Consider the following 27,972-nt stretch of genomic DNA (forward strand, 5'->3'; position numbering starts at 1 on the left):
CCAGAATAGCCACTAAGTCAATGGTTAGGGCACTCACCCAGACCCAGGTTCAAGTCTGCTCTGAACCTGCGAGCTATTATGGGGTGGGAGCTCTCTCTTTCTCTTTCTGACTAGAAAATTCCATCCTAGACCTGAGAAACCTTCCCAATGAATCAACGTGTTCCAATGAAAAAAGCTTTTGTCAAAATATTCCTGACCATCTCCAGTGGCAGCTCTACCATCCTCTCTAACCATTTTTGTTAAAAGGTATAACCAAAGACACAGCCCTTCAAAAGCTCATCCTGGGATCATTTTGTCTCAGCTGCTGTCAGGAAATACAGGTTGAAACGGATCCTGTAGCATACAACACACGGGCAGACTGCAGAGGTGCTCTGCATGGGCACATTAGTCCACCTGAGCATTGTATGTTGCAGTCTGGAGTCTTAACTATATAATTTTAAAAGAAAATTAGAGAATTTTTGGCACAGATTCTCATAGCATTTTTGGCAGCCATGTTCTGGTCACTTCATGTCACTTTGGCAGTATAAAGGCACTCCAGCAGATCTCCACATGGGAGGCCCTCTGACAGACACTGGTTATTTTGGGTTTTGGCTGAGTTGTGTCACTGGAGCAGTAACAAAGCAGCCAGAACATAATATACTGATGATCCTTGGCTTTGAGATTTACTTTCCATTAATTATCTGCAAAATATTCGCCTAAAATGTGCACACTGATGCTAGGAAATATGTTTGCTAATATACTTCCTCAAAAGTGTGCAAATGCTGTCAAAGTGAAGTTTTTGCACTGATCACTCAGATCTAAGAAAAATGCTGCATAAGATGCATGATTTGATTTTTTTTATAGCAAGATACCTACTGCTCTGCAGCTTTTATAAACTTTATTTGAAAAGAGTTGGCAATTGAAGAATATATTTTAATGTAAGTATTTGTATGGTATTTGAAAATGTTTATGCACCTCCAGTATATTAAATGCATCTCTCTATTCTGTACCCCTTTCTTATTACAGACATGTAACCATCATTCTAACACAGAGATAATCTGTTGCACAACTCCTTCACTGAAATCCTTTAATCTGCAACTACCTTTTGCAACAAAAGTGTTTTTCATTTTTGATGGAGTCAGCAACCAATACTTTGATTTTGATTATGTGAATAATCCTGTATTTAAACCTTTTGAAAAGCCAGTGGTGATCTCAAGGGGCAATCATAATATACTGGAAATTAAGGTAAGAAATGTTTAATGGTCTTTTAAATCATTGGCTTTGATCTACTAGACTCTATGCAGATAAACTGAAACACTATTCAGTAAACAATATTCTGTAATAATATTGCAGCTTACACCAGCAAATAGGTACTAAAACACAAACTATTTGTCATAATACTTATGTGTAGTAGGGGGCTGATGTGTAATGAAGGTTTGGAGAAAAGATCTAAAGGATCTCTGCAGAAAAATGTAGGGAATTTTTCAGCAGGGAATATCTTGAGAGCATTGTTTTCTCCTTGTACCACATTCTTCTGAAGTCCCAGTTGTCATGAACTATAAAGAGCTGATTTCACAAATATGCCAGGGGTACACTTGGCACACCGGGTGGGAATGCAAAGGTGACTTTCCTGGTCCTCCAGGGACCCAGGGGCTAATTCAGCCCCAGTTCAAGTAAGAGCAGCCTCGGGACTGTTCTAAATTTCACCAGCTTTTAACAGCCTATTACAAGCTGTTATAACAGAATGGATAATCCAGAGCACAGCATACTCCAGCAATATCTCCTTCCCACCGTGAGCTCAGGAACACTTGGGGAATCTTCAGCTGCACAATTAAGAATTAGCAGGAGTAAAGATCTAGCTCAGAATTTGAAATGGTTGGTCTGTAGACTCATCTATTTCTCCTCTATGGTTTTGTGACCTTTCCTCTGGAGGAAAATGGAACTGCCTTAGCAGCACTGGCATTCTAGATCTTGGATGCAGGAATTACTGGGTGAAATTCTATGGCCTATGTGATGCTGGAGGTCTAACAAGATGATCTTAATGGTCCCTTATGGCCTTAAAATTTATGAATTTATGAAGGGTGCAAACTCAATAATGAGTGCATGTTCTGAGTAATCAGGCTGTGTGCACTGAGGCATGGCATTCTTAGTCCCAACCCAGCATATAGGGTTAATGCAGGGTGTGGGTGTACTAGCAGACACAGCCCAGGCTGCGTGCTTGGAACTAGAGCTGGGCAAAGAAAGGTAATTCCACTGTGCAGAGGATTTCGATAGAGCAAAATCTGGTTTCATTGTGATTCAGAATGAAAACCAAAAATTTCAAAATTCTCCACAAAAGGGAAGTTGGGCTGAGCTGTGAGGCAGCCCACCTGCCAGACTGTCCTGGAGCCATGAACCCTGGAAGACCTGGGGTCCCTGACTCCGCGACAGTCCAGCAAGTAGGCTGCCAAGGAATCAGGTGAGCAAGCTGCCAGGAAATCAGGCAGGATTCTGTCAGACCCATGCCTGGGTTCCATTGGATCTTCAACAAAATTCAACCATGTCCACAAAACATTGCGATTTTGACTAATCAGCAAATTCTGACAAAAGAGCTTTTCATTGCCATTTTCCCAACCAGCCTCACCTGGAACCCCTGCCCACACAATCCTCTCTCCTTCAGCTGGAGAGACCCTCTACAGCATTCAACTATGCAGCGTACAGAGAGAGCATGGAATCTCTCTCTCTACCCAGCTTCTTCATGCAGTGGCAACATAGCATTGCCATTGCACTCCTGGTCTTGCACACTCACTGCGTGGGGGACAGGCTGCTCCTGTAGGTGAAGATGTGGGATTTGGTGCTTCCCCATTCACTCCATGCTTTCTTTTGCCCACCTAGCTTAGTCCCAACAACTATATTTACCATTTCCTCCTCCAAGAGGGTGTCCTGTTTATGCTTCGTTGGAAGCAGTCATGAGGTTGAGGAGTTTGGTTTAGGACTGGCTTATTGGAGGGTGACCGCAATGACACTTCAGCTCTGTTGGTTTACCTTGTCATGGTGCCGTAAGCAGCTGCCTTCTGAAGCCCAATGCCCGGATGATTTCCTGGCAACCAACTAAAGAATGATGTTAGTTGAAGCTGGTCTCCTAGAATAAAGCATGAGCAGGAGGCAATTTAACATCTTCCTCCAAATAAAATTAGTTATAGTGGGATGCTTCCATCTAAACACTGAGGCGACTTTAGAATTTATGTTCAGGAGCCAAAAGATCATTATAAGCCGTACTGGCAACACTTTCCCCTCGCCCCTGACACACAGATAAAATCACACACACGTAAGTTTACATGCCTCATGGTCTTATTTTGAGCAATAATTAAGCAACCACAGCATGAAATTAAATGGCAGCTTGCTTCAGTGAGCAAACTGTTCTACCAAACCAAAGTTCTTTTATCTTTTTCTTAATTAGTTTTAGAAGTGGGGAGAGCTTTTATCACGAGTTTTTCAGTCGGATTAATCTAGTGTGACACATTTAGCTTCCAACAAATGACTGGATACTGACTGAAAGGTTCTCTCTGGTTTCCCTTGATGAACACAAGATGTTTTATAAGAACATATTGCTCAGAAAAACTATACTTATTCAATTGCTTTATCTAGGACTTTGTCCATCTGGGCATTGTATTCCTGGAGTGCCAGATGTTTTTTGTCTTCAGTGGAGGGCTTCCAAAACTCCATATTACACTCTGTGTCAAGGTCCCTCATCACAGCCATCTTCCTTTGCCAGGTATATGACTCTCTTTGAAGTCTATCAGTGCTACTCATAGGCTGGTCAGAGGGGTCATGGTAGAGTGACATGAGGCACTCTCTTGGTCAGTTCCCACCCAATGAGCTGAGCACACTGCTTCTGAAACGCTCCCATCTCCTGTCAACTTGCAAAGCACACAAGTTAGGATAAATCTTATTGTCTGTCAATCTAGGACAACCAAAAACTCAGTCTGGATAAGAAAATGTAATTACTTATTGCCAGCCAAAAGAAGTCAGTGACCCGTTCTTATGAACTTTGGGCCTGCTGACTGCCCAGTGCATCCTAGCTGTAAATGAAAAATGACCTCCTGTCCAAGTTTGCTTGTGAACATCACCAGACTGCAGAAGGAATGGATGATTTGTCCACATGGCCGGCTCCTTTTGTTGAATTCCTTCTATGGCACTACTCAACAAATTGCTCCGTATCATATGTATAGGCTAATTATACATGTTTTCATCTTCCAGCCTCCCAAATGCAATATCTGTCTGTCTATTCTTGGGTATTTCTGTCATCCATTATCATAGTACATAACTGCAGTCCAGTGGCATTCACAAGGAAGCCACAGGTACAGACCAATGTTTGTTTTAAGCCTCGGTTGGACATGCCGGGCAAGCAGGGCAACAAGGAATTTTAACAGCCTATCAGATCAGGTCAGCAGCTTGTCCCAGCATGTAGGAAGTGACAGGCAAATACACAGAAGTAGAAGAAACAGCTGCAACCGACTCCATAGCAGTTCTAGGTCAGAATTATCAGTGAGACACTTTAACTTGTCTTAGCTCTGCATGTGATCATTACTTAAGATTCTCTTGAAAATGCCCATCAGTGCTGTTCTGAGTCAGAGGCAGGCTATTTAATTAAGTGCTGCTACATCTGAGCCCCTACAAGATTGTGCACAAGTGCACTACACTCTCTGGAGCAGCTGTTCTACAGGAGTTCATCAGCTTAAAGAACTAGACAATTCAATTAACAGTGTAAATGGGACAGAGAACTGGGCCAAAGGTAGTTTCAATTGACTCCGGTTGTATCTCTGTAGGGCCAGTCCCCCAGATTCCAGAGTATTGTCTGAGTCCACTGTCCTCACCACCAACACGGATTCCTCTCATGCTCTTACTGCAGTTTTATATCAGCTTCAATCCCCATTTCCATTCAATTTCTAAGCAGAGACTGAGCAACAGGCCCAAGGCTTTGCCTGATCAGAGCTCATACACACATACCAAACCAGAGACAGACTACAAGTATTACTTATATATAGCAGGACTTGATTTCTAAACAGAACTCATTCTGGCCATGGAAAATATTGGGACCATCACAATTTTATGTCAAACAATCAAACTTGACACGTCTGCCCTGGAAATCAAAGATGGAAGTGATCTATTAAGCCTCTTTGTCCATTCCCAGTCCAGTGTAGGATGTTCCCTGTGGGGTAATCTTAAGTGTCACTGCCTCTTGGTGTGGTCTTTTTAGGGGTCTCAGCTTCTTCTGACTGACTCTTCTGAGCTTGGTCTCAATCAGGTCAGTTCCTGGATCTTCACATCCAATTAAGTCCATCAGCCCTTCAATTTTAGGGCTTGCAGTCTCCTTCAGTCTCCTGGCTGTTTTCTTGGAGGCAGCCTGGTGTAGAGCTGTCACCCCTTTGCTAGCTCAGGCCTTTCTGCCTCCCCTTTCCTTCTCTGTGCTCTCCCCTTCATAGCAGGTCTTGTTTTCTCTATTGGTTGTAGTTGTGGGTGCCTGCCTCCAGGATTGGTAGTTCTGGCAGCTATGTCAGGGTGTGATCAAGCCGCTTGTTTGTAAACCAGAGAGACTCTCCTCCCGCCTCTGTCTATGCGTAGTATGGAGTTTGTAGTCCCCATTACGTTAAGCTTGTCCAGTCCATTTTTAAATGACTCTATTGATCTATCTCCTTCTATGTCCTTTAGCAGATTGTTACAGTCTAGAATCTTCCCATTCGGAATTATTCTGACATTAAGCCTGCATCTTCCATTCTTAAATTGCATTCCATTATTCCTACTTATGATCTGTAGGACCATTCTAATCCTTCAGTACTGTTCAACATGCTTCAGATACTCATAGATGTGGGAGCAAATGGTATATGTAGTTGGTCTGTGATGGCTACTCCAAGTAGTAACTAACTGCCCCGTCTGGCTTGAAGAGGCATCAACTATTAAAAACAGGGTGGGGATGGGTAACAGATTTTTTTAAAAAAACAAAAGAACTAATATGAAAGGGAATCTTATTCTCCTACCCCGGTAGTAATCAATAGGCACTCCCTTCTATCCCTAAATATGTGACACATTCTGTGGTCCTTAACTGAGCAGAATTGCCATTGAATAAGAGGCTTGATTAAGGATCTTAGAATTTAATCCTACAAATGTATCGTATATTTATTATGATCTGCTATGCATGGGTACAGGGATCTGCTCCCATGGAATTCATTGCAGTGTTCTTCAGCGCTCCTTTCTTAGGGAAAAATAATAATAATTAATAATAAATCCATAGCTAGCCAATGTAAAGTGTGTTCTTATTACTGTTACCCTCAGCCTGCCTGCCCCACTTCCCTCCGATTGTTTGTTAAAATTACTCTTTGTGTTTTGTCTCAAATTAGATTGAAAGGTCTTCATGGCAGGAGTTGTATCTTCTTAAATATTGTATGCTGCCCACCACCAAGGGGGCACTAATCCTAGACAGGATTTAAGTTGGACAGCCCTGTTTTTAAATGTTTTTTCCCTGTCGGTACAGAGACAAAAACGGCAGTGGTTATGTTTGCTATCATGGCTGGGGGACTATGACAGGACGGAGTCCTGATCCTGTCTCTTTTCTAGCCACAAACCACTCAGAGGCTTTCTTCTGGTCAAACACCTTTGCAATTTATTTAGTGTTCTCCCCACCACCCTTACAAATTTGCATAGCTCTGTATTTACAATAGCTTACTCTCCTTAGCTCCTTACAAGGTATCTTCCACCTGAGAGATCTCTCTTGGCTCTGATCCTGAAAATGCTACCAGTCTTTCTTCCCCCATGGGCACTTCCTTCCTGTGCCCTTCTACCTTCTGGGCTAATTAGCCTTGCAGCACTCTCCTGCCCATCCCCAATCTATCAACTGGGCACAGCTTTGCCCCATAGGTTCACTCCAGGGCAATTTAATTGTTGATACAGCAGTACAGCTGCTGTTGCCCAGCACACTATCACAGGGACACCATTTTGAAGAATGCACTGCTCTTCCCCCACCATTGTGACCTTGTACGCACTGTGCGTGCAAGGTCACACTGGCGGGGTGGAGTCTCACAGCCGGGGGCAGGTCCATGCTATTCCCGGAAGTACCCGAATGTTCAGTATTCTGGGGATGCATGAGTGGCCACCCTCCTTAATCCTGAGCAGGGCCTTTGGGCACTAACATGATACAAGTAGCAATAATAATGATTATTCATCTTACTCTGGATATAGTCAAGGGCAGTTTTCCTGGGTAAGGAGTGCAGAATGGGGTCCTTTTAATGCTGTCATTTTTACTGGTAAATGCTCATCTTTGGCTTGTAGAACATGTTTCTTTTTATCCAATTTACTGGGGTGACCGTATTTCCGAAAGTGAAAACAGGATACCACAAGAGGCTGGCCCGAGACCTCACCCATCCTGCATGGAGCTGGCCCAAGCCCTCTCCCCCTGCATGGGGCTGGCCTGAACTGCCAGAACGTCACTGCTCGCCCAAGCCCTGCCACCTGGGGCTGGGGCTGATAGCTTGAGCCCTGCCCCTGGTGTCACCACATGCCCCCCGACTGTTCCTCTGCACTCTCCCTAGGGAGGTGCGCCCTACTTTTTTGGCAAAACCAGGCATTTGTCCCATTTGCTCTTGCCAACTGATCATCAGCAAATGCCTAGTTTTGCCAACAAAAGTCGGGACATCCGGGATAGGACTTAAAAAGGGGTCTGTCCCAGCCAAAATAGGATGGTCCTACTATTTGCCCAATTCTATGAGAGCAATTCGCTCTCAAGTTTCACTCCCTTTGTAAATATAATGTATCTCCCCTCGCCATTTGCAAAACAAAATGTTTGAGATGCCTACAATGTAGTGGATAACAGAATGCCAGTTTTGTGTAAACACGGCTATATAATGCTTCCTTTCTCATGTGAATTATGCAAAAATGTGAGACAGTTAAAAAAAACCCAGCAGAATATGTTCCTTGGATGTTTACATTTTTAGAAATCATGTGGGTTGCATGAGTGTAACTGAGAACAGAGTTTGGCCTTAAACATTTTACTTCCCTTTTTGTTTTTCTGCCAAATTGCCATTTACATTAACAGAAATTAAACATGTACATTGGCTGGGCCATAGAAGACCAATTGTGTAGTATTTTGTTTGATTTCATAATTGTTGCTTTTGCCACCATAAAATAACATTTTCTGAGTCAATAGTAGAGCATCTCCTTAAGAATTATATTAAATGATTGTTAATGTAATATTTTTTAAATTTTTTGTAGGGAAATTACATTGATTCAGAAGCTATTAAAGGCGAAGTGCTAAAAGTTGGAAATAGAAGTTGTGAGAACATCTACTTACAGTCTGAATCAGTTTTCTGTATGATTCCCAGAGATCTGCTGAAATTGCACAGTGAGCTAAATATAGAGGTGGGATACCCTCGCTCCATATATGATGTAGCTAATAACGATCCCACTGGAATTATGGTGCCTGCAAACTTAAAATGCAAATCTAATCCTCATGTTGGTAGTGGTTTCAGTTCATGAACTTTCCCTTTTGTGTGTGTGTGTGTGTGTGTGTGTAGGTCTTATTATTTCTAAGTTCCAGCTTTCTTCAGAAAAATGTGAATTCTTTTATGAGAAACGTGATTATTATCTGTATTGTGGTAGCACTTAGGAGCCCCAGTCATGGACCAGGACTGCATTGTATTAGGTGCTGTACAGACAAACAACAAAAAACGGTCCTTGCCGCCAAAGAGATTACAATCAAATTGTAAGACAAGAGACAACAGGTGGATGTGGACAGATAGACAGGGAAGCAGGTGGAAACCATGAGGCAACAGTTTTGGTCCTGATCCTGCAGGCCTTCCTTGGAGTCAATGGGATCAGGCACTTTGTGTAGAAAAAGCATGAAATAACCTGTTCTCCACCTACAACAATTCAGTTTTATTAGTTTGATAAAATCCAGATATTTAGGACAAGTACTTGAACCCAGGTCCTTCACCCTCTATGAACCAAAACCTGGTCCCACTGAGTTACTGATAGTGTTGCCATTGATTAAAATAAGGCCAGGATTTGACCCTGTGTTGATTCATATGGCATTACAAGTATCTTTCAAAATTGTTGATAAAATTGTTGAGAAAAGACAAAAATCACAAATGATGTTCCTTTAAACTATGCAGCTTATACATTATGGGCCTTGTCCTGCTCCACTGAAATCAACAATAACTTTAGAACGAATAGGATCGAAACCTACAGTATGACTTTCATTTAGTTTGGTGGTCCCCAAACTTTTTATGTCATGGTCCCCACTTACCCATAATGTAATTTGTCCGTGCCCTGCCAGGAGCAGGGCTGAGACCACACCCAGAGCCACAGCTGGGAGCGAGAGCCACAGGCGGGAGTGGGGCCAGGGCTGGGGGCCGCAGTCAGGGGTCAAGGCCAGAACCAAGCTTCGGTCAATGCCAGGAGCCAAACCAGGGCCTCTGCTGGGGGCGAGGCTGGGGCTGGAGCCGGAGTGGAGCTGGGAGGCTCCCTCCACACTTTCTGTGGGGGCTGGCCCGAGCCCTGTCACACCCCTCTTAATGTTCCTTGGTGCGCCCTGCAGTTTGGGGACCACTGATTTAGATGGTAAGCTCTTTGGGGTAAGGATTGTTTGCTTGTGTGTTCGTACAGCACCTTTCACAATGTGGTCCTGGTCCATGACTTGCCTCTTAAGCTCTACCTCAGTACAAATAAAATAATTATATTAGACAATTTTTGTTAAAAGCACAGGCACTAATTCTTGGATATAGAGCTGGCAAACTATGACATCAGATGTTCTCCTTATGCTTTCCCTTTGGCAAATACATTTTCATAGAAGATTGAAAATCCCATGTCTCTCATATTTTATCTATGTATATATGATATTAAATACACACGCACTTTTACATTTATGTCGTTGGTTATGTAACTTATTTAATCAGTTCTATTATGTCCTATTTCCGTAACCCTTTTACTCCTAACAACCACAGGGGTGGCACATTCTACATGTGGAAGCAAAGAGGTCAGTAGTGAAGGGGTTAATCATGTTGTGTACTTGTTTACTGGCAAAAAGTCTTGGAAATTGCTGTCTGCCCAGCAAAGAAGACATTTTGCACTTTTGATGGACTAATCCTTCATTACAGTACCCAAAGGACTGACTTCCACACAAGAAAGACGAAGGATTGCCAAATGCATTCCAGTTGACTGAGATAGTGCCATGTGTCCTAAAATAATTTTGCCCTGGTAGCTGGTCAGTGTTTGTTTGCTTGTTTTTTTTAAAACTTGTTGACTAGCTAAAAATTGTCAAGGATAGAATCACATGACGTTGGGAACTGTACTACAGGAACTGCAGCATATTTCAGCCAGGAGGACATGTACTAGGGCTGTTTTAAAATCAATTACAGTGTTTTTTCCTATAAACCCCCACTTTTGCCAGTGCAATTTGAGTAAAAGGTGATTAACACAAAGTGGCCATTTAGATTGTAAGCACTTCAGAGCTGGGACTGTCGTCTTTGTTCTGTGTTTGTGCAGCGCCTATCACCATGGGCGGCAGGTATCATAGGCCATCGAAGGCTAAGTCTCCCCTAACCCAGGCCTCTGGCTCCACCTATGCTCTGCCCCAAGGCCCTGCCCTCACTCCCCCTCTCCCCTGAAGCCACTGCTGGCTCTGCTGTGGCCAGTGGCTCAGGGCAGCTCTATCCGGCCAGTGGCCCAGTGCTCGGACAAGCCAGCAGCCTAGTGCTCAGGCCCACCGGTGGCCCAGTGCTTGGGCCCACCGGCATGGCTGAGACAGATGGGCTGGGGCTCCTCCAGCCACAGGGCGGGGTCGGGGCTCCTCCAGCTGCAGGGGGGTGGCTCGGGGCTCTAGCAGGCAAGGGCAGGGTCTCGGGCAGAAGGGGCGGGGCTGGGGGCTAGCCTCCACAAAGGGGACATTCACCTGCCGCCTATACCTATCACAAAGGGGTTCTGGTCCAGGCATGCAGCTCCTATGTGCTACATAATGCAAAGAACAAAGTAATTGTCTATGTGTGCAAATGCTGAGTTTCATGTGTATAATATCATTTTGTGGGTGTGATGGCTACTTGGCTTTTTGAAAGGATGTGATGAACCACAGAGGACCAGATTCCAATTTCATTTCCACCAGTGTAAATTTATTACTCCAAACTTCTCTCCATGGTGGAGCCTTTCAGGCCAGGATTTAGCCCATAAAGGGTATTTCAGACTCACTATTTCAGCGCTAATATGTATTATATATTTTTGGTGGATTTTTTATTTTAAATCTTCACAGTATTACAATATCTTTTTCTTTATTTCTGTTAGTGGAAGCAAGAAGTTTTTTCAACGCTTATTGGGAAAGTGATGATTCTGCAAGATCAGAATTTCACAGGACTGATTGCTGGAGTTGTCTCAACCTCAGTGTTATTTTTATTGTTGTTGGGGGGTGTTCTATGGATGAAGAAGAAAAAACAAATTAAAGGTGCATCATTGCTAACTTCATGAAGTAATTTAAAAAATATGTGGGTTCTATTAAAGCTTAAACTATTTTATGCACTGCCTACATGTAATGTAATATCCTTCTCATATACCCTGCCAGTAGAAATTGCAAAATATAGGCCCAATCTTCAGTTGCATTTCAACGCCTTTTTGGTGCCAGGGTTGTGTGAAGGGCCAGAGAGCAGATCTGGCCAGCTGACAATTTCCCTGAGGTCGGGGAGCTCTCAAGTGGGGCAGAACCCTAGCCATTCCTCTCCCCAAGTCAGTCTTGGCATAAGGGGCAGGAAGAGGGCATGGCTGGAGTGAACTGTACTTCATCTATACTCAACTGTTGTGGGGTCCCCTTGTGGGAGACGAAAACCAGCTGGTATAAATTAAAGCAGCCCCCAAGCGGCCCTAACTTTTGTTGAGGCTCAGGACAGCACATTTCCCTGAATTTCCCTGGTGGCCCCCCTTCTCAGCACAGCCAAAAACATGAATGTTTGACACTGTTTCTTTCAAACCCCCTTTCAGATCTGGGTAGTGATTTAGTTCGTTATGATGGAAGAGTGCACACTCCTCATTTGGATAGGCTTGTGAGCGCAAGGAGCGTAAGTCCAACTACAGAAATGGTTTCTAGTGACTCTGTAGACTACAGATCAACGTTGCTAGAAGGTGCGTCTCTGTTGTTAATCTGAGCAGACATTGCCATATTTTAACTTTCTTGTTTTTCAGCTATCTTCATATGACCACCTGTTTTGAACTATATCTTATTGCTCAATTTTTCATCAGACCTGTCTGTCTTTTGTTAGGGACCTTCACCTGTTTTTTTATAGAAAGTAGACTTCAGGGGTATTTCACCATGTTAAACTGAGGGGTTTTTTTTAATTTTTACTATAGTCTGAGTGGCAAAAAGAGATGAGATTAGTGAACACATTGTAAAATCAGTGTAAAAAAATTAAAGAAAAAAGTACCATATTCCAAACCTTAATGAGGAGCTGCGGATTTATGGTTTTTTCACTCTTATATGTTTATGTAGGTCTACCAGGTAAAGGTGCAATTCTACTCCAGAAAGAGCCTGCAAGGGTAACATTAAGTGTGTCTCAATGACTCCTACATCAGTTATGCTCACTTAAAAATGAAATTACATATATTCTGACTGCCCAACACTGCAACTCAACTGATGGTTCAAAAATCAAGCTGTATGATTAAGTCTGCTTATGTGGGTCTTTCTCAGTGTCTCCTGTCAAAGCTGTTCCACTTTGTACAAAATGCCTGAATAAGTCACTGGGCTGGAAACTAGCTTGATGGTTAGGGCATTCACCAGGCGAGATATACAGGAGAAATCGAGAAAGCCAGACCACAATAACTAGGGCACTCTCCTGTGATGTGGGAGACCTAAGTTCAGATTGCTGGTCTACATCAGGCAGAGTGGGGAACTGAATGTGGGTCTCCCACATCCTTGGTGAGTGCCCTAACCACTGAGCTAAAGGTACCACCACCTCCACCTCCAGCTGTTTGGTGAAGCTAGCCCTTAATTTCCTTTGCTTTTATGTTAAAAAAAAAAGTCCAGAAACGGCACCAAACAGTCCATTAGGGGTCAAAGTAAATGCTTTGTTCAACTAGAAAATAATTTTTTGTGGACTTTTTTGACTTTGAAATTGTTCAGAATTTTCTAATTTGGTTTGGGTCAAACTGATTTTTCCCCTCCCCCAATTTTTTTTGAACTATCAGCAAACTGAAAAATAAGTTATTCACCTCACTCTGTGCAGGACATGTTTGCCATACTCTCCTACAAGGCTTCTTCATCTTCTTGACATAAAAGAAAGCTACAGCTTATTCCAAGAAAATCACAAGAACTAAATTAATATTGAATATGCCTTTGATATGCATATCAGTTACTGTAAGGAATAAAATGAAAAGAACACTGGAAAACTTTGAGGTACATTGGTAATAGCAATTAACATTATTTTACAAAACTGGAAAGACTCGCCTCAGTTGCGTAGTGATAATCGGATATATTCCCTCTTTGTGCAGCATAAATGCGAGGGATTTGTGTTTCTAAACATAACAGCATGAAGTTAGTATCTGGAATCTAATGAATAATTTTAGCACTATCTGCATTTTATAATTTCATGTAACATATCTATGTCCAATTCCTTTTTTCTCTCTGATAAAATAGCCTCATCTGTTAGGGGTTTTCTCTGACCGTGGGCTAAATTCTGCTTATTGACTCTGCTGGAGTCATTCCATATGTAACTGAAAGTAAAATTTGGCTCTTTGATTCTATTATACAAATGTTTAAGAAACAATACCAAAAAAGTGAATGTTATATTGATTTAACCTATTCCCAAATCGTTTACTATGCTTAACTGAAACATTGCAATTGCTGTAATTTAAAATCCCTTGACAAATTGTTGTTTTTTTTCATGTTACACCAACTGTATTATCTTTGGAAGCTACAGGATATGACTCACCTTTAGGCATTTCCCTGGTTGAATATTGACCATTAGATAAATATAGCTTGTCACTGGCAATTTGGGAATGTAATGAAATGTCATGCAATTTAAAGTTGCCTTCCAAATTACAATCTGACAATAACCCAAAGTTTTGTATTTTGCATCCTTTACTACTTCCTACTTGCATCTGTGTTCTTTTTCAGTTGTACTCCTATGGCTATATAGTCTAAATATACTACACACTTCTTTTTTTTTACATTGGCTAGAAGTGGAAGGGCCTGGTACTGTTCCCTCTGACGTGAGTGGCAGTTTTGCCATTAACTTCAAAAGAAGCTGGGCTGGGCCCAGAGTAAATTTCTGTCTTCGGTGATGAAGTTTACATGAGCTTGGCAAGGCAGCTACGTATATTTTTCTTTTCCCTTTTGTGACGGAGTGTGTTGTAAAGCAGGCTAACTTCTAGACTGATTGAATATAACTGACTTTGCACAAGTACCAGTTAAATACACCTCTTGATCTTCCATTGAGCACAGCAGGAAGCGTAAAAGAATTAAAATAATTTCTGTTCATCTTGCAGATCAGTTTCCAAATTTGTCTCAGAATGGCTCATGCAGACCAGTACAGTATCCTCACACAGACCTATCATCCAATCTGTCTAGTGGGGACTCGGATTTAGCCAGTCCACTGCTGCAAACTAATGTCCACATTGACATCAGTGCCTTAAATCCAGACCTGGTCAAAGAAGTTCAGCATGTAGTCATTGGTGCTGACAGCCTGATTGTGCATTTTAGTGAGATAATAGGAAGAGGTAAGTATTTCAACTCTTATCTTGCTAAATAACATTTTTGCACAGCCATTCATCATATTCCTTTCTGAAGGTAGCATCTTACATATCACTGAAAGATACTGCAATCATTTAACTAGAGACTTGCACACTTTGTTGTTTTTATAGGTTGACCACATTGCTTGTTCCAGGGACATCTTGCATCCCTCCATATGCACCCCAACCCCAACCTTCCTGTGTGCTACCCACCATCCCCCTCTATTTCATGGACTCCCTGCATTATCCCCCATGCCAGGGGCTCTGTCTCATCCTCCCCATTCCACCATCTGCCACATGGCATGGGCTCTGTGTCTACCATGTCCCTCTCCCGTCATTGCTCCCTTTCCCCCCGTGCCAGGGGCTCTGTGTGCCCCTTATTCTCCCTTCCCCCTATAACAATGCCCCAGTTCTTCCCTTTAATGCCCGAGATTTTGTGTGCCTGACCCACCCCATCTCCTCCTTTCCCCCACACACCAGGGTCCCCCATTCTTCCTGACCCCCATGCCAAGGTCAATATATTTAGAGGTGTTCACTAATTTTGTGCACTTCAATATACCTGAGTGACTTAAGTGAAAGTTTGGGGTTTTCAGCACCTCTCAAAATCAGGCATAAAATGTCTCCAGTTGCACACACAAAAACTGAGGGGTAGAAAACCAGTGAACAATGATGGAAACTTGGCTGTAAACCATTTGTCCAATTTCTGTGGTGCAAGAAAATAGTCACAAATCAAATAAACAGGCACTGTATCCCCCTCAGTGCATTATAGTTAGACTGGGAAGGATTGGGTTCTGAATTTGTAAATGTTGATTTCACCGTACTTCACAATATTTCTATTGATAATAATCAACATTTACAGATGAGCAAAGTAAGAAAAATGCTGCTTGAGAACTTAACAGAGTTTGATTTATGGATGTTTATATTGTATATTTTGACATGTGGCTATTGACAATGTGAGTTTTAATGGTTGTATAGCTTTAACTTTTTGAATCTCCAGGTCTGTCATTAAATAATTGTTGTCTGATGCCCCCATAATTTCCCACAACTGAAAATTAAAATTGATAAAAATAAAAAAGCTTAAAAATAAAATATTGATATCTGTTGAAATTATTTTAAAAAATTGAATTCTGCCAACCCTAGTTATAGATTATGTTTCCTATAGCAAGAGCAGGGCATTATTTTTCCCCAAACAAACATAAAAAAATCCCTTCATTTTTTTAAATATTGGATAACTGCCAGAAAATGTCACTGATTTCATTTACTATGTCCCTACTTCATTTCATTTACTATATCCCCTTTTTTAAGGGGGCCAAAACCAGAAAAGGGCCAAAACCAGAAAAATTTAACTGACCCATACTTGAGGGTTTGCATAAAATGTGCCCAGTTTCCAAGATTGGGAAATTTTGGTTGCTTTTGCAAAACAGACTCCTGGCCAATTCCAGTTTGCAGGACTAAAGCCGCTTTTGGATTTGCCCAGAACTTGTGACTCTGGGTCCTAAGTAGAATTCCTCAGCCTTATTTTCTGCAGTGCTAATGCTTGAAAAACTGCTTCAGCTCTGTGACTACAAATGTTAATATTAACTTTAAATGATCTTTTACCTCTTGTGCCCAATGAATGTGCATTCATGATGTTGGCAGGCAAACCCTATCGTTAGATCTGTTTAAGAACATGCAACCTCATTGACTGGGATCCTCCAGAATATCTGTTTTTATATTAATAGTGATAAGTAAGTGTTCTCAGAAAATGCACAGCCCTGAAGCTCTAAGTTCTCTGTTGATCCACAGAGCAGGTTAGCATGGGCTGTGACTGGGGGTGCTTCTCCACACTGCCCCTTCCTTAACCCAAAAGCCCCTCTCTAGGGATGAGAGAGGATTTCAATCTACTCTACACACCTATTCATTTCTCTGCTGAGACTGCCAGCAAGAAGGCAAATTGTGATTATCATTTTTCGGTGACACACCATGTGGAAACTAGGGTCATGTTCCAAAGCCCATTGATGTCAATGGGAAGACTCCAATTGACTTTGGAGAGCTTTGAATCTGACCCGATGCAAGATGCCCAGCTTATTTCACAGAGACCTCTGATCGTGCCCTACTGACTGGATTTTTAACTCATGAACTGCAGGTGAAATGCTCTGTTCCCCCTTATCATTCCCTTGAGCCATTCAGTCCCCTCCTCCAGAATACATCAAATAGCAGAGGATGGGGGGAAAGAAGGAATATTGGTTTTTTAAAATAGTCATTGCAAGAATATTAGGCAGTTGTGGAGCTAGCCTTTAGTCATTTATTTATTCTTTCCATCTAAATCAAGAAATATCAATTATGCTGGAAATAGAGCTTTAGCTTTATGTACTTGCAGCTTAATGTGTTATAAAATATACATTGCAACAGTCTGAAATTAGAGTCTATTATGACTATGTTATAGCATAATTGCTAGTCAGTAAAGTAAAATGTAATATAAAGCTAATCTTACTTATTGAAATTGAGGTTAACCTTACTCATTCTTCACACAGGGCATTTTGGGTGTGTGTACCATGGGACATTGTTGGATAATGATGGCAGGAAAATTCATTGTGCTGTGAAGTCCTTGAACAGTGAGTTACATTTTTTAATAGTGAGATATCATCATAGATCCTAAGGCAGCCAGAGTAACCCAAAATAGCAAATTGCTCTGTAGAGTTCCACTTTCACCTATAAAAGACTGACTTCAGCTGCAACTACTATGAGCCTAATTCATCCCTGGGGTAATTCCACTGCTTTCAGTTCAGCTACAGAAGGGATAAATTTGGCTCTGTAAATTTGTTTGTCAAGGAGAACATTCACATCTTCTCCAAATACAAACACAGGCATAGGGAGAAAAGCTAGGGGAGGGCAAATAGCATTTTGCACACCATTAACTTGGCTTAGGTTTGGTTTTTATAAATGAAATTGAAAACCAGCAGAAGGAAGTTTGTACATAGTGTAGTAATGATTCATTCCTGGCTTTATCTTCAGGCATTACTTTTTTAAAAAATGACTATAAAAAGGGAGGAATAAAAAATAATAAAGTATTTGAGAGAGACCAATATATCCAGATGATGGATTATTGAATATGTTCTATAACACAGCTTGCTTTGAACCTGACAGTGTTGAAAACTTACTGGACTATACTCTAAATATAAATATTAGTATGCAGTTCAAACTGAGCCCAAGCCTGAAACACTCATACATGCTGGTAACTTTGACCTCAATGAAGCTATTCACATGAATAGTTCATGAGCATGTTCATGAGTAAAGTCAAGCTTTATGGCAGTGGTTCTCAAACTTTTGTATTGGTGACTCCTTTCACACAGCAAGCCTCTGAACCTGACCAACTTTATTAATTAAAAACACATTTTTAAATATTTAACACTATTATAAATGCTGGAGGCGAAGCAGAGTTTGGGGGTGGAGGCTGACAACTCATGACCCCCACGAAATAACCTCGTGACCCCCGGAGGGGTTACGACCCCCAGTTTGAGAACCCCTGCTTTATGGAATCAGGTCCACTGACTTCAATGTGAACCATGTGTCAAACTCCACAACCAGATTTGGATCATAGTTTCAACTATACCTCCCTGCTTGGGAAGGGGAAGAAAATGGCCCATTTTCAAAATTATATCTATCCCCTCTAGTTTCTGGTAAGTTAGAATTTATTGCACTTTAGATGTATTGCAAATTGATCTCTCTCCCCCCCACCCCAACTCCCACTGCCGTATCTCTCAGGAATTACAGACCTGGAAGAAGTAGCTCAGTTTCTCAAAGAAGGGATCATCATGAAAGATTTCACTCATTCCAATGTCCTGTCGCTACTGGGAATTTGCTTGCCCAGTGAGGGGTCTCCTTTGGTGGTGCTTCCGTATATGAAACATGGAGATCTTCGAAACTTCATTAGGAATGAGACTCATGTAAGTACATTATCAGATCTGTTAAATGGTGATGTTTGAGCACTCCCTATAACAGTATTATAGGTTACCAGATCTGACCACTACATTCTGTTTATAAAATGGCATTATTTTTGTATATTAACCACTGTTCTGAGAGTGCTATATTCTTTTTCAGAATATAGTCCCAAAACTCATTGACAATAAAGATTTACCATTGCCATCTATAAGCCCCTTGTTATAAACAAATTTGGTTTCTGAGATTAAAGTTGGTGTGCAAGACCATCCAGTGGTGTAAATTGGCACAGTTCCATTAACTTCAAGGGAGCTGTGCCAGTTTACACCCACTGCAGATCTGGCCCTGTGTGTTTGATGTAAAGGGACAATCGTATCTGCTGCTATTATCAGTGCCATACTCACAACAAATTTCAGAGTAGTAGCCATGTTAGTCTGTATCCGCAAAAAGAAAAGGAGGACTTGTGGCACCTTAGAGACTGACAAATTTATTTGAGCATGAGCTTTCGTGAGCTACAGCTCACTTCATCGGAGAGCTGTAGCTCATGAAAGCTCATGCTCAAATAAATTTGTTAGTCTCTAAGGTGCCACAAGTACTCCTTTTCTTTTTACTCACAACGAAGTCTTTGTGATTTTTTTTTTTTTAAAAATGAAAAAACAGAGCAATGGTTGGTACCAGTTCAAGTCTCTCAAATTTGCACTAAGAGTACAAGTTAGTAGAATGTGTTTTAGCGCTTTTACCAAGTATAAGATAATGGACCTGATTCTCCATTCTGTTAAGGCTCCTTTACACGGCTCTGGCGCATTTTTGCTCACTTATAGCAGTGTAAAGGAGCCTTTGGGTAACTGAGGCTGTATATGTGTAGCAAGATACAGTTAGTAAATAGTCAGTTCACTTAGTAAATATTCAGTTAAACAAATGATGTGCTAGAATGGTAAGCTCTTTGGGGCAGAGACTGTCTGGTTGCTCTGTGTTTATACAGCAGCTAGCACAGTGCAGTCCTGGTCCGTGTTTGGGGCTCTTAGGGGATACAGTGATACAAATGATAATATAATAAAGAAACAAAAGCCAGTGGAACAGTGTTGTTTCACAGAAAGAACTGTCCAGAGCAAGCTTAACCTCATAGAAACCTGGAGGGTGTTACAGTTGTATAATAAATAGTCATGCAACCAGATACAGAATTTACACATTGGTATTAAACTTCTGAGTCTATGTAATTTCTGATTGAATAAATTGGATTGCTGGCCTTGGGCATCAGGTCTGCCTAGGCAATATGTTCAGACTAGACTCAAAATAACAACTGTGACAGTCCTGGCTGAGCCCCCCTAGTGGATGGTCACCAGTCTGCTGCATCAGTCCCAACCTTTGGATCCCACATACTTTGAGGCCTACAGGGTCTGGGCAGTGTCCAGACACTGTTGCTAGGCCTGGTCTTCAAGGCACACTCCCAGAGTGCATACTCCCCATCTGGCACCCTCCTTGAGATGTGGGACCCTGCAGTTCAACTGCCCTAGGCCCTGAAACCAGTGCTGAACCCCCAAGCCTTCCCAGTCATTTATTCAGACTCCGCCCAGAGCTCTACCCCCATGGGCACGCTGGTGCATAGTTTAACTCCTTGTGAACACATGGCAGGTAAAGTAGGGAACACAGGCTTTGCACAGGAACTTCTTTAACGCACACACTTTACTCTCAGCACAGAAGCAATACTCCTGTAGGCAAATGTAGGCAAAACAACATCTTGAAGACACCCCTCCATCCCAAGTCCTTGTCATTCCTGAGTGTTGTTGGGATTTGGTCAATTGGCATTGGGGAAATGCCAGATCCTACTGCCCCCACTCCTCCAGCTATGTCATGTTTCTCAGGTTGGAATGACTCTCCTTGCTTGGAGAGCATGTCATTTTAAAAGCTGCATGTGAAGCCTTTTCTCTTTCTGCCCTTCCAGTGGGTATTTTCCATGCTCCAACCCCCACTGGAATTGCTGAGGCAGAGTCATTACAAGTCAGTGGTTGTGTCAGAGCAACCCCATTGTTCTGCCAGGGCTGACCTATTCAGTTGTCGATGGACCTGTTTCAGTCTCCCAGCCTTAGTCGGTTCCTGCCCCCAAAACAGAGGTTCTAATCCACACTGAAGGTTGCAATCATAATTGTTGTTCGGAAAACAGAAAAGAATTCATAAATTGATACAGTCACTGTGACAGGGAACAAAAGATTGTAGTGACTGTGCGGGTGATATTGGAAGTGAGTATGTAAAGAGAATGGGCCAAATGCTGTTCTCTTACTGATGTGAACTTTAAATTTAATCTGCTACCTGGGGATTCCTGATGTAGAGTTGGCATAGTAACTATATGTGACCCCAGCCCCAGCATTGAGGCTGGTAAGGCCAAGTGTGAGTCCTCTGAACTCTGGTGACCTCCAGTTGCTGGGATGATCCTTTGGGACAATGGCAGCCAGGTTTAATTTTGTGCAGCCTACAGGCTGCTTGAAATTATACTGGGGGTCAAACTGGCCCCCTGCCAGCCTTTGCCTAACCCATCCCCTTGGTACTGCACTGAGCTTGACTAGGCCAGGGGTTCTGGTCCATTATATTATATATTCCATGAATCCACAGACTGGAAGTTTTGTTGGTTTTACTTGCTGCTTCTTATGTTGTCTTCCTATCAAGATAAAAGTTATGTTTAGCTTCTATTAGCTGGAGCCTGATCTAAGCTTGTACCTGGTTTCATTGCCAACTTCTGCCTCTCACTGGGAGTTTTTAATACAAATTGAAGGCAGGATACAAAGCCCCAAAACATTATGGTCATAGCAAAAGATGGCCAACTGCATTCCCAATCAGTACTCCCCATAATTTACTATATCCTATTAACGATTGTAAATGTCCATATTTTACAGAACCCAACAGTTAAAGATTTGATTGGATTTGGCCTTCAAGTAGCAAAAGGTATGAAATACCTTGCAAGCAAAAAGTTTGTCCATAGAGATTTGGCTGCAAGAAATTGTATGTAAGTACAATAATCTAATTCCATGCCACATTATCACATTATTGTGGGGAGAGTAACCCTGTGGTAAATGTAAAGCTTCCTGGACTATATACTGCAGCAGAAATGTATTTTTATGTTATACTGATACTATTAAGCTCACATAAAAATGAGCTGCTTTAGCCTGCTAAAGATTTACGGTTACACATATGCATGTTTTGTGCAGGCAGAAGGAAAAGGAAAGGGAGGATGGCAGCTCTCAAGGTTGAGCTGCCAGAGAATTAAAAAGGACTCCTATGAGGGAATTTAAACTGCGTTGTCTCAACTTGCCTTTTTTAACGCTGTGCTTTCACCCAGGCTACTCATAAACTGCCTTTCTATGCTGCCTCACCTGGCAGTAAGGAGGTAAATGTGGTGAAACTTTGTGGAACACAAAATGGGGAAAACAAAGAAACAGTAACAATGAGACTGCTTGACAGTGGGTCTTTCATTGCACGGACTTGACATCATTTTGGCTTGATTCTGCACAAAAGGGCATGAAACAAAATTATGCAAAGAATCTTATTAGTGTCTGGGTGACCAGACAACTTAGTTCGCACAATGACTGACATAGTACTTGCCCATGTTATGCTGATTCATCACCTACAGTAGGAATTAATGTACTACAGTATTAATCATTGGAATTTACTTTTTGTACGTGTGAGGAAGTGGAGCCCTGGTAGCAAAAAGGTTATTCACCCTTGCTATATAATATTTTTAAATGTGGCTGCTGTGGAAAGCATCTCCTAATTCAGTTACTCTGCAGATCCAGGGATTTGTAATGAGTGAGGGGTTACATATTTTTCAGGCTTTTTATGAACAAAGGAATTGCCAGACTGGATCAGACCCAATGGTCCATCTACTACAGTGTTCTCTCTCTGGTGCCAGATACTTCAGAGGAATATACAAGAAACCCCACTTTCGGCAGATATGGGATAATTTGCCCGATGAAGGTCTCATCCCAATCACTAATAATTAGAGATTGGTTCAAGCACTGAGCATGGGGTTTAATGTCTCTTCCAATACTCCTTCTTTAGCATTATCTATTAGAATTCTTTGGATGTTTTTGTTATCCCTATAAATGTTCAATCCCTCTTTGAATCTTACTAGCAAGATCCCTCAATGATATCATGTGGCAATGAGTTCCACTGTCTAAGTAATCATGTGTTGTGTGAAAAATAATTTCTTTTGATCAGTTTTTAATTTGCCATGGTTCAGTTTTACCTTGTTCTTTATGAGGAAGAAAGAACAGAACTTCCTCTGTTACATGCATTAGTTTACATACTTCTATTTTGTTACCTCTTATAGGACTCCTTCTTAGGCAAACAATCTCAAGTTTACTCCAAAAATTTATTTTAGTTACAGTGTAAGGGCTAAAATGTCTCCCTTCATCCAGGTGGCTGGGTGTGGTACAGGATTGTCCTATTGGGGCTTGGGTGGAAACATCCTTCTTCCTCGGATGCAACATGGCTGTTACTGTCGCCTTGAGGTTGCACTAGTTACTGCCACTCATCCACCTCCATTTCACACAGGGTAATGGCCAGTGACTCTTCTCAGCAGCTGGTGGGTCCACCTTCACCCCAAATCCTTCCCTACCCCAAGCCCTGCTTTATGGATAACCTGGGAGCCCACATAGAGCTGGGTTTCACAGCACACAGGAAACATTAACCTCCTGTGTGGGCTCCCAAATGCTGCCTTCCCACCCAATAAAACCACAGCAATAATACTGTGTCTGGGACCTTCCAAAGCCAGGAAGGAAGGGGGAAGGATTTGCCCTACGGGCCTTTTTCCATCTAGTATTACTTATCTATTAAATAACAAAAATACACCAACCAATGGATCAGCTCTGTGTATTTCAATATGTACACCTAATACTGCCTTTGCTATGGACTATCATCAAATCTGAACAATTAGTGTGATAAAGAGGAGTTGTCTTGTCTAAACTATTAGTGAATGGGAAAGGTGGTATCTCAATATGAAAACTAGTAGATTTCCAGGTAGATGGAAGAAGAAGCAACTATATAAGAAATAATTCAGCATTCACTGTCTGGATGTACAGGGCAGTATTAGAGACCTTTTTTATGATACAACTGTTTTTAAAGAATTGTAATTTGAATGATCAGGGCAATAGCAGTAATATTTCTGAGTTCATTCAATTGTTAAATGGATATCACATGTCTTTTGTTTCAATTTAGCATGAGTTAATAGACGCAAGATAGAGTGCTGGCTTCAAAAGTTACGGTCTCAAACACACAAGTCACTTATTATAATTTAGAGAATATTCACAGTCATTGTAAATCCTGTCTGCTCAGCTACAGATAATAATTTTTGTCATTTTCATAGGCTGGATGAAAAATTCACTGTCAAGGTGGCTGATTTTGGTCTTGCTAGAGATGTCTATGATAAAGAATACTACAGTGTGCACAATAAAACAGGAGCTAAACTGCCAGTGAAATGGATGGCTTTAGAAAGTTTGCAAACTCAGAAGTTCACTACAAAATCAGATGTGGTAATGTACAGACTATCTATGTATATTTATATGTATCTCATTTAAAAACACCTCTAGAAATACCACCAAAGGCATCTTTATGGCATTTGATTAATGCACTAAGACTATATGTCCAAGCCAAGACTAGGGTGGAATCCTAATCTAGCTCACAAAAGAATATGAAATTGGTGTTATCCAAGTGCACAGGAGATATCTGTGCTCATCACAAAGCGACAGCAGTTTGGCATGTTTTGTCAGTTGCTGCTCAGGAAAGAAATGGAGGCCTAATCACAGTCCCAGTGAAACGGAGGATAAATCTGTCACTGAATTTACTGAGAGCAGGATTAGTTCCTAGGTCTGCAACTATAGAAAACACAAAGTTAGCTTTCACATTCTTAACAGATAACACCTCTTGAAGAGGCTTTATTTGCTTTATAAATACTTTGACCATTGCGACCAAACGTTACCTGGCTACATATGAAGAAAAAAAGTTAGTAGCTGAAGTCACTAGTTGGCTGCATCACTTTGTATTTTAGCCTAAATTCAATTCAGATTCAGATTAGTCTGATGTATAGAATTTCAGCCATTTGTATTCTCCAGTATGTATTTATATGGCATTAGCCCAGTCCTCAGCTGCTGTAAATTGACCTCAAAGGAGCTCTGCCAATTTCACCTTACTTAGTTCAGTTTCCCTCGTTCTAGTTTAAGTGGTTCCTCAATTCTTTGCAGCATTATAGGCTGCATGCAGTAAAATAGCTTGTTTCACAGGGAAAATGGATATGATCAAATCTGTCAGACCATATTCTACAAGTGGAGTTCAAAACTTTCTCTCCCCTGTGATTTACTATTGGTTTGTTTTATTAGTGGTCCTTTGGTGTGTTGTTGTGGGAACTTATGACAAGAGGAGCACCGCCCTACCCAGACGTGAATTCTTTTGATATAACTGTTTACTTGTTACAAGGAAGAAGGCTACTGCAACCGGAATACTGCCCTGATCCACTGTAAGTAAATAGATTGCAACATATCCTGCAAATGTTATTGATTCTGGGTTGTTGGGTTTATTTTACATATTTCATAGATGAGCACTTACTGTATTTTTATTTCAATGGCAGGTATGAAGTCATGCTAAAGTGTTGGCATCCAAAACCTGAAATGCGCCCAGCATTTTCTGAACTGGTTTCTAATATATCAACAATCTTCTCCACTTTTATCGGCGAGCATTATGTTCATGTCAGTGCTACATATGTCAATGTGAAATGCGTTGCTCCCTATCCTTCTCTTTTGTCATCACAAGATAACAGAGACAGGGATGTGGATACATGACCAGGTCTGTCTACAATACAATGCCAGAGAGAAATCCATTAGTAGTAGTATGAACAAAAGTAAATGTTTTGTCCACTACTTTTTCACTGCCCAGTTTTTGTGAAAACACTGTTGCACATGTTTGATGTTGTCCAAACTGCACTGTTGATGAGATATGTTGTTTATAGCTATGGGATTCTACACACTACAGTGGTAAATCCCAAATATTTGGGACGGCTGTATCTATTTACCAGACTACATCTACCACCATCTCGTGCTAATACCCACCAGCTCTCATTCATTTGTGAAATGAATGTGCTCACCATTTGCAGCCTGGGTTTTATTGTAGTTTACAGCATGTACAGCAGAATGAGGGGTGAGCAGCAGGGATGTACAGAGACTCATGATTAATGCAAAGAAGGGAAAAGCTAGACTACCAATCGCTCAAGCCTGATGTACCATTCCTGTTGCATGTGCTATTGGGCAATGGGCAGTGCAGTAACGGTTTTCACACAAAGACCAGGCCAGATAATGAGAATTCCAAAACTGTACAATGTCTCCTGTTGTATAAAGTAGACTCTACCTTTGTTCTTTGTTTGGCCATTATATCAATAAGGTTCCTTAGAGCCAGTCTCATGGCAAGTTTCTAAAATGATAGTCAACATTCCAAAATGCCATGAAATAAAATGAGTATGTCAGCTTTTGAGGAGCAGTATATTTATGCTGTACATAAAATGTAAGGGAACACACCCGGAAAAAAGCTATCTCAATGTTAATGTCACTATCATTCCAAACCTCAGTCGCTCCTTTGAGAAATAATTTGTATGTACAGATTTCTTACTGAAAATTGTGAGGCTTCTCTTCTGTCAATAAAGTGCTTTAATTGTTCCATGAGAGTAAAAATTTAAGGACTCCATATTAACCAGTAGGCTAAAGCCTATGATGCAGCAGTTTTGGAAGCACCATTTGGAGAGGTAGTCAAGTAAACAGTGGACCAGTAACAGTGCGAGGAGCCAAGTGACCCTGAGGAGCTGGTATGACCACATGTTTAGTAGCTGCAACTCTGCCAGCCAGCCACGCAAAGGAGCTGCAGCATAGTGCGTGTAAGGGGTTGAGAAGAGATGCTGAGCCAGCTGAGGAAAGCCAACAAGGCTGCAATGTGGTGGGATTGCTGCCATCCTTTGCATGCCAGTACTGAAGGATTAAGAAAATTGAACAAAAGAAGAAACATTTTTTTAGCACCCATAGTTGCTCCTTGAGTTAATCCAGCCCAGTGAGTTATGATACACAGTATATTCCTAAATCATGACCAGAAGTGATTTTCAAAAGAGATACTAATTAAAGTTTTTGTTATGTAGGGAAGAGTACTGTAGCTTTAGGGCAAGCATCATGTGTCATTTATGTTCCTGTGGAATTCTGTGCGTATTACTGTATAGCTTGTTTGGTGTAGGATATAACTGGTTGTTAGTTTAAACACTTAAAGTATTCTATTTTTATAAAAAAATGTTTATTTTTAATGACATATACCAGGTTTGGTCAGGCCACAAAATACTGCACTGTGAATGTTTCAGAAAATGTATGTCAACGTTGGAGTCATACATTGTAGTGAGGTTAAAAATGACTATGTAAATATTAAGGAGGAAAAGAACTAATTGATACTCCACCCTAACTATAATATAACCATTGCTGGAAGTCAAACACTTTAATATGTGCAAGGTGAGGTAGTGTTTAGAAAGGACCTGATTATGAGGAAGATTCATTGTTCTTGAGGAAGAGTGTTACAACGGAAAGGTTTCTAATGAGGGTGGGCAAACGACAAGCTGATAATACTGTATTGTATTACACCACCACTTTCATTTCAGATGCAAACATTTCATGTGTGCTAAGAGCACTACTAACTGTAAACTGCTAAAGGACAAAAGATTTTACTGCAGGAAAAAGAATCATCTCTACAGTCATTACAATGGCTAAGAAAGTTTATGACACAAAGATTTGGGGAGGATACTCCAAAGCCGTACATCCATGCTTGAGGAAGGCTGCAATGTGAAAAAAAAAACATTTTTACTATTTATGAATTTTGCTTAATATAGTTAATGTTGTGTCTGGGACACCTGTAAGAGTATATGATTCTGGTAAGGATTTGATGTTTGTCAATTCATGCATTTGCAAATGAGCTGAATGGTACTTATGGAGATAGTTGTTGGTGTGACCTAATAAAAGTTATTAAAATGAAGTATCGTAACATTCTGTGTGCTGATAATTCGTGGTACTACTATTTGTATTTGACTGTTAAGCTGACATAGGCCTTTATATTCCCTTCCACTAACATGAGCAGGGGGATCGGAAACTTGTGGAACTGGACTGAGGGAGCAGATGGGAGGGAACAGTTTAGACACACAAAAACATATGGATTGCCACAGTGGATCAGACAATGGTCCGTGTAGTCCAGTATCCGGTCCTGGCAATGGCCAGTACTGGCCAGATGTTTTAAAGTAAGGCACAAGATTCCCTATAATGGACAATTGTGGCACAGCCTGTC

The 27,972-nt window shown here is 41.3% G+C and overlaps 1 protein-coding gene across 3 annotated transcripts in view; it reads left to right on the plus strand.

Moving 5' to 3' along the window:
- Positions 1-27,666, plus strand: part of MET (MET proto-oncogene, receptor tyrosine kinase) — a 116,358-nt gene extending 88,692 nt beyond the window's left edge. For all 3 annotated transcript variants that reach the window (XM_048836141.2, XM_048836142.2, XM_048836140.2), the window contains exons 11-21: positions 1,006-1,224; positions 8,224-8,370; positions 11,284-11,440; positions 11,971-12,111; positions 14,470-14,700; positions 17,226-17,306; positions 18,457-18,638; positions 21,519-21,628; positions 23,987-24,152; positions 24,996-25,132; positions 25,244-27,666. In XM_048836141.2, coding sequence (XP_048692098.2) covers positions 1,006-1,224; positions 8,224-8,370; positions 11,284-11,440; positions 11,971-12,111; positions 14,470-14,700; positions 17,226-17,306; positions 18,457-18,638; positions 21,519-21,628; positions 23,987-24,152; positions 24,996-25,132; positions 25,244-25,454 — 1,782 coding nt within the window. In that variant the 3' untranslated portion in view covers positions 25,455-27,666. The remainder of the gene's footprint in view (positions 1-1,005; positions 1,225-8,223; positions 8,371-11,283; positions 11,441-11,970; positions 12,112-14,469; positions 14,701-17,225; positions 17,307-18,456; positions 18,639-21,518; positions 21,629-23,986; positions 24,153-24,995; positions 25,133-25,243) is intronic.
- Positions 27,667-27,972: the final 306 nt, after the last annotated feature.

The sequence above is a fragment of the Caretta caretta genome, chromosome 1 (genome assembly GCF_965140235.1).
Source record: "Caretta caretta isolate rCarCar2 chromosome 1, rCarCar1.hap1, whole genome shotgun sequence".
Classification (NCBI taxonomy): domain Eukaryota; kingdom Metazoa; phylum Chordata; order Testudines; family Cheloniidae; genus Caretta; species Caretta caretta.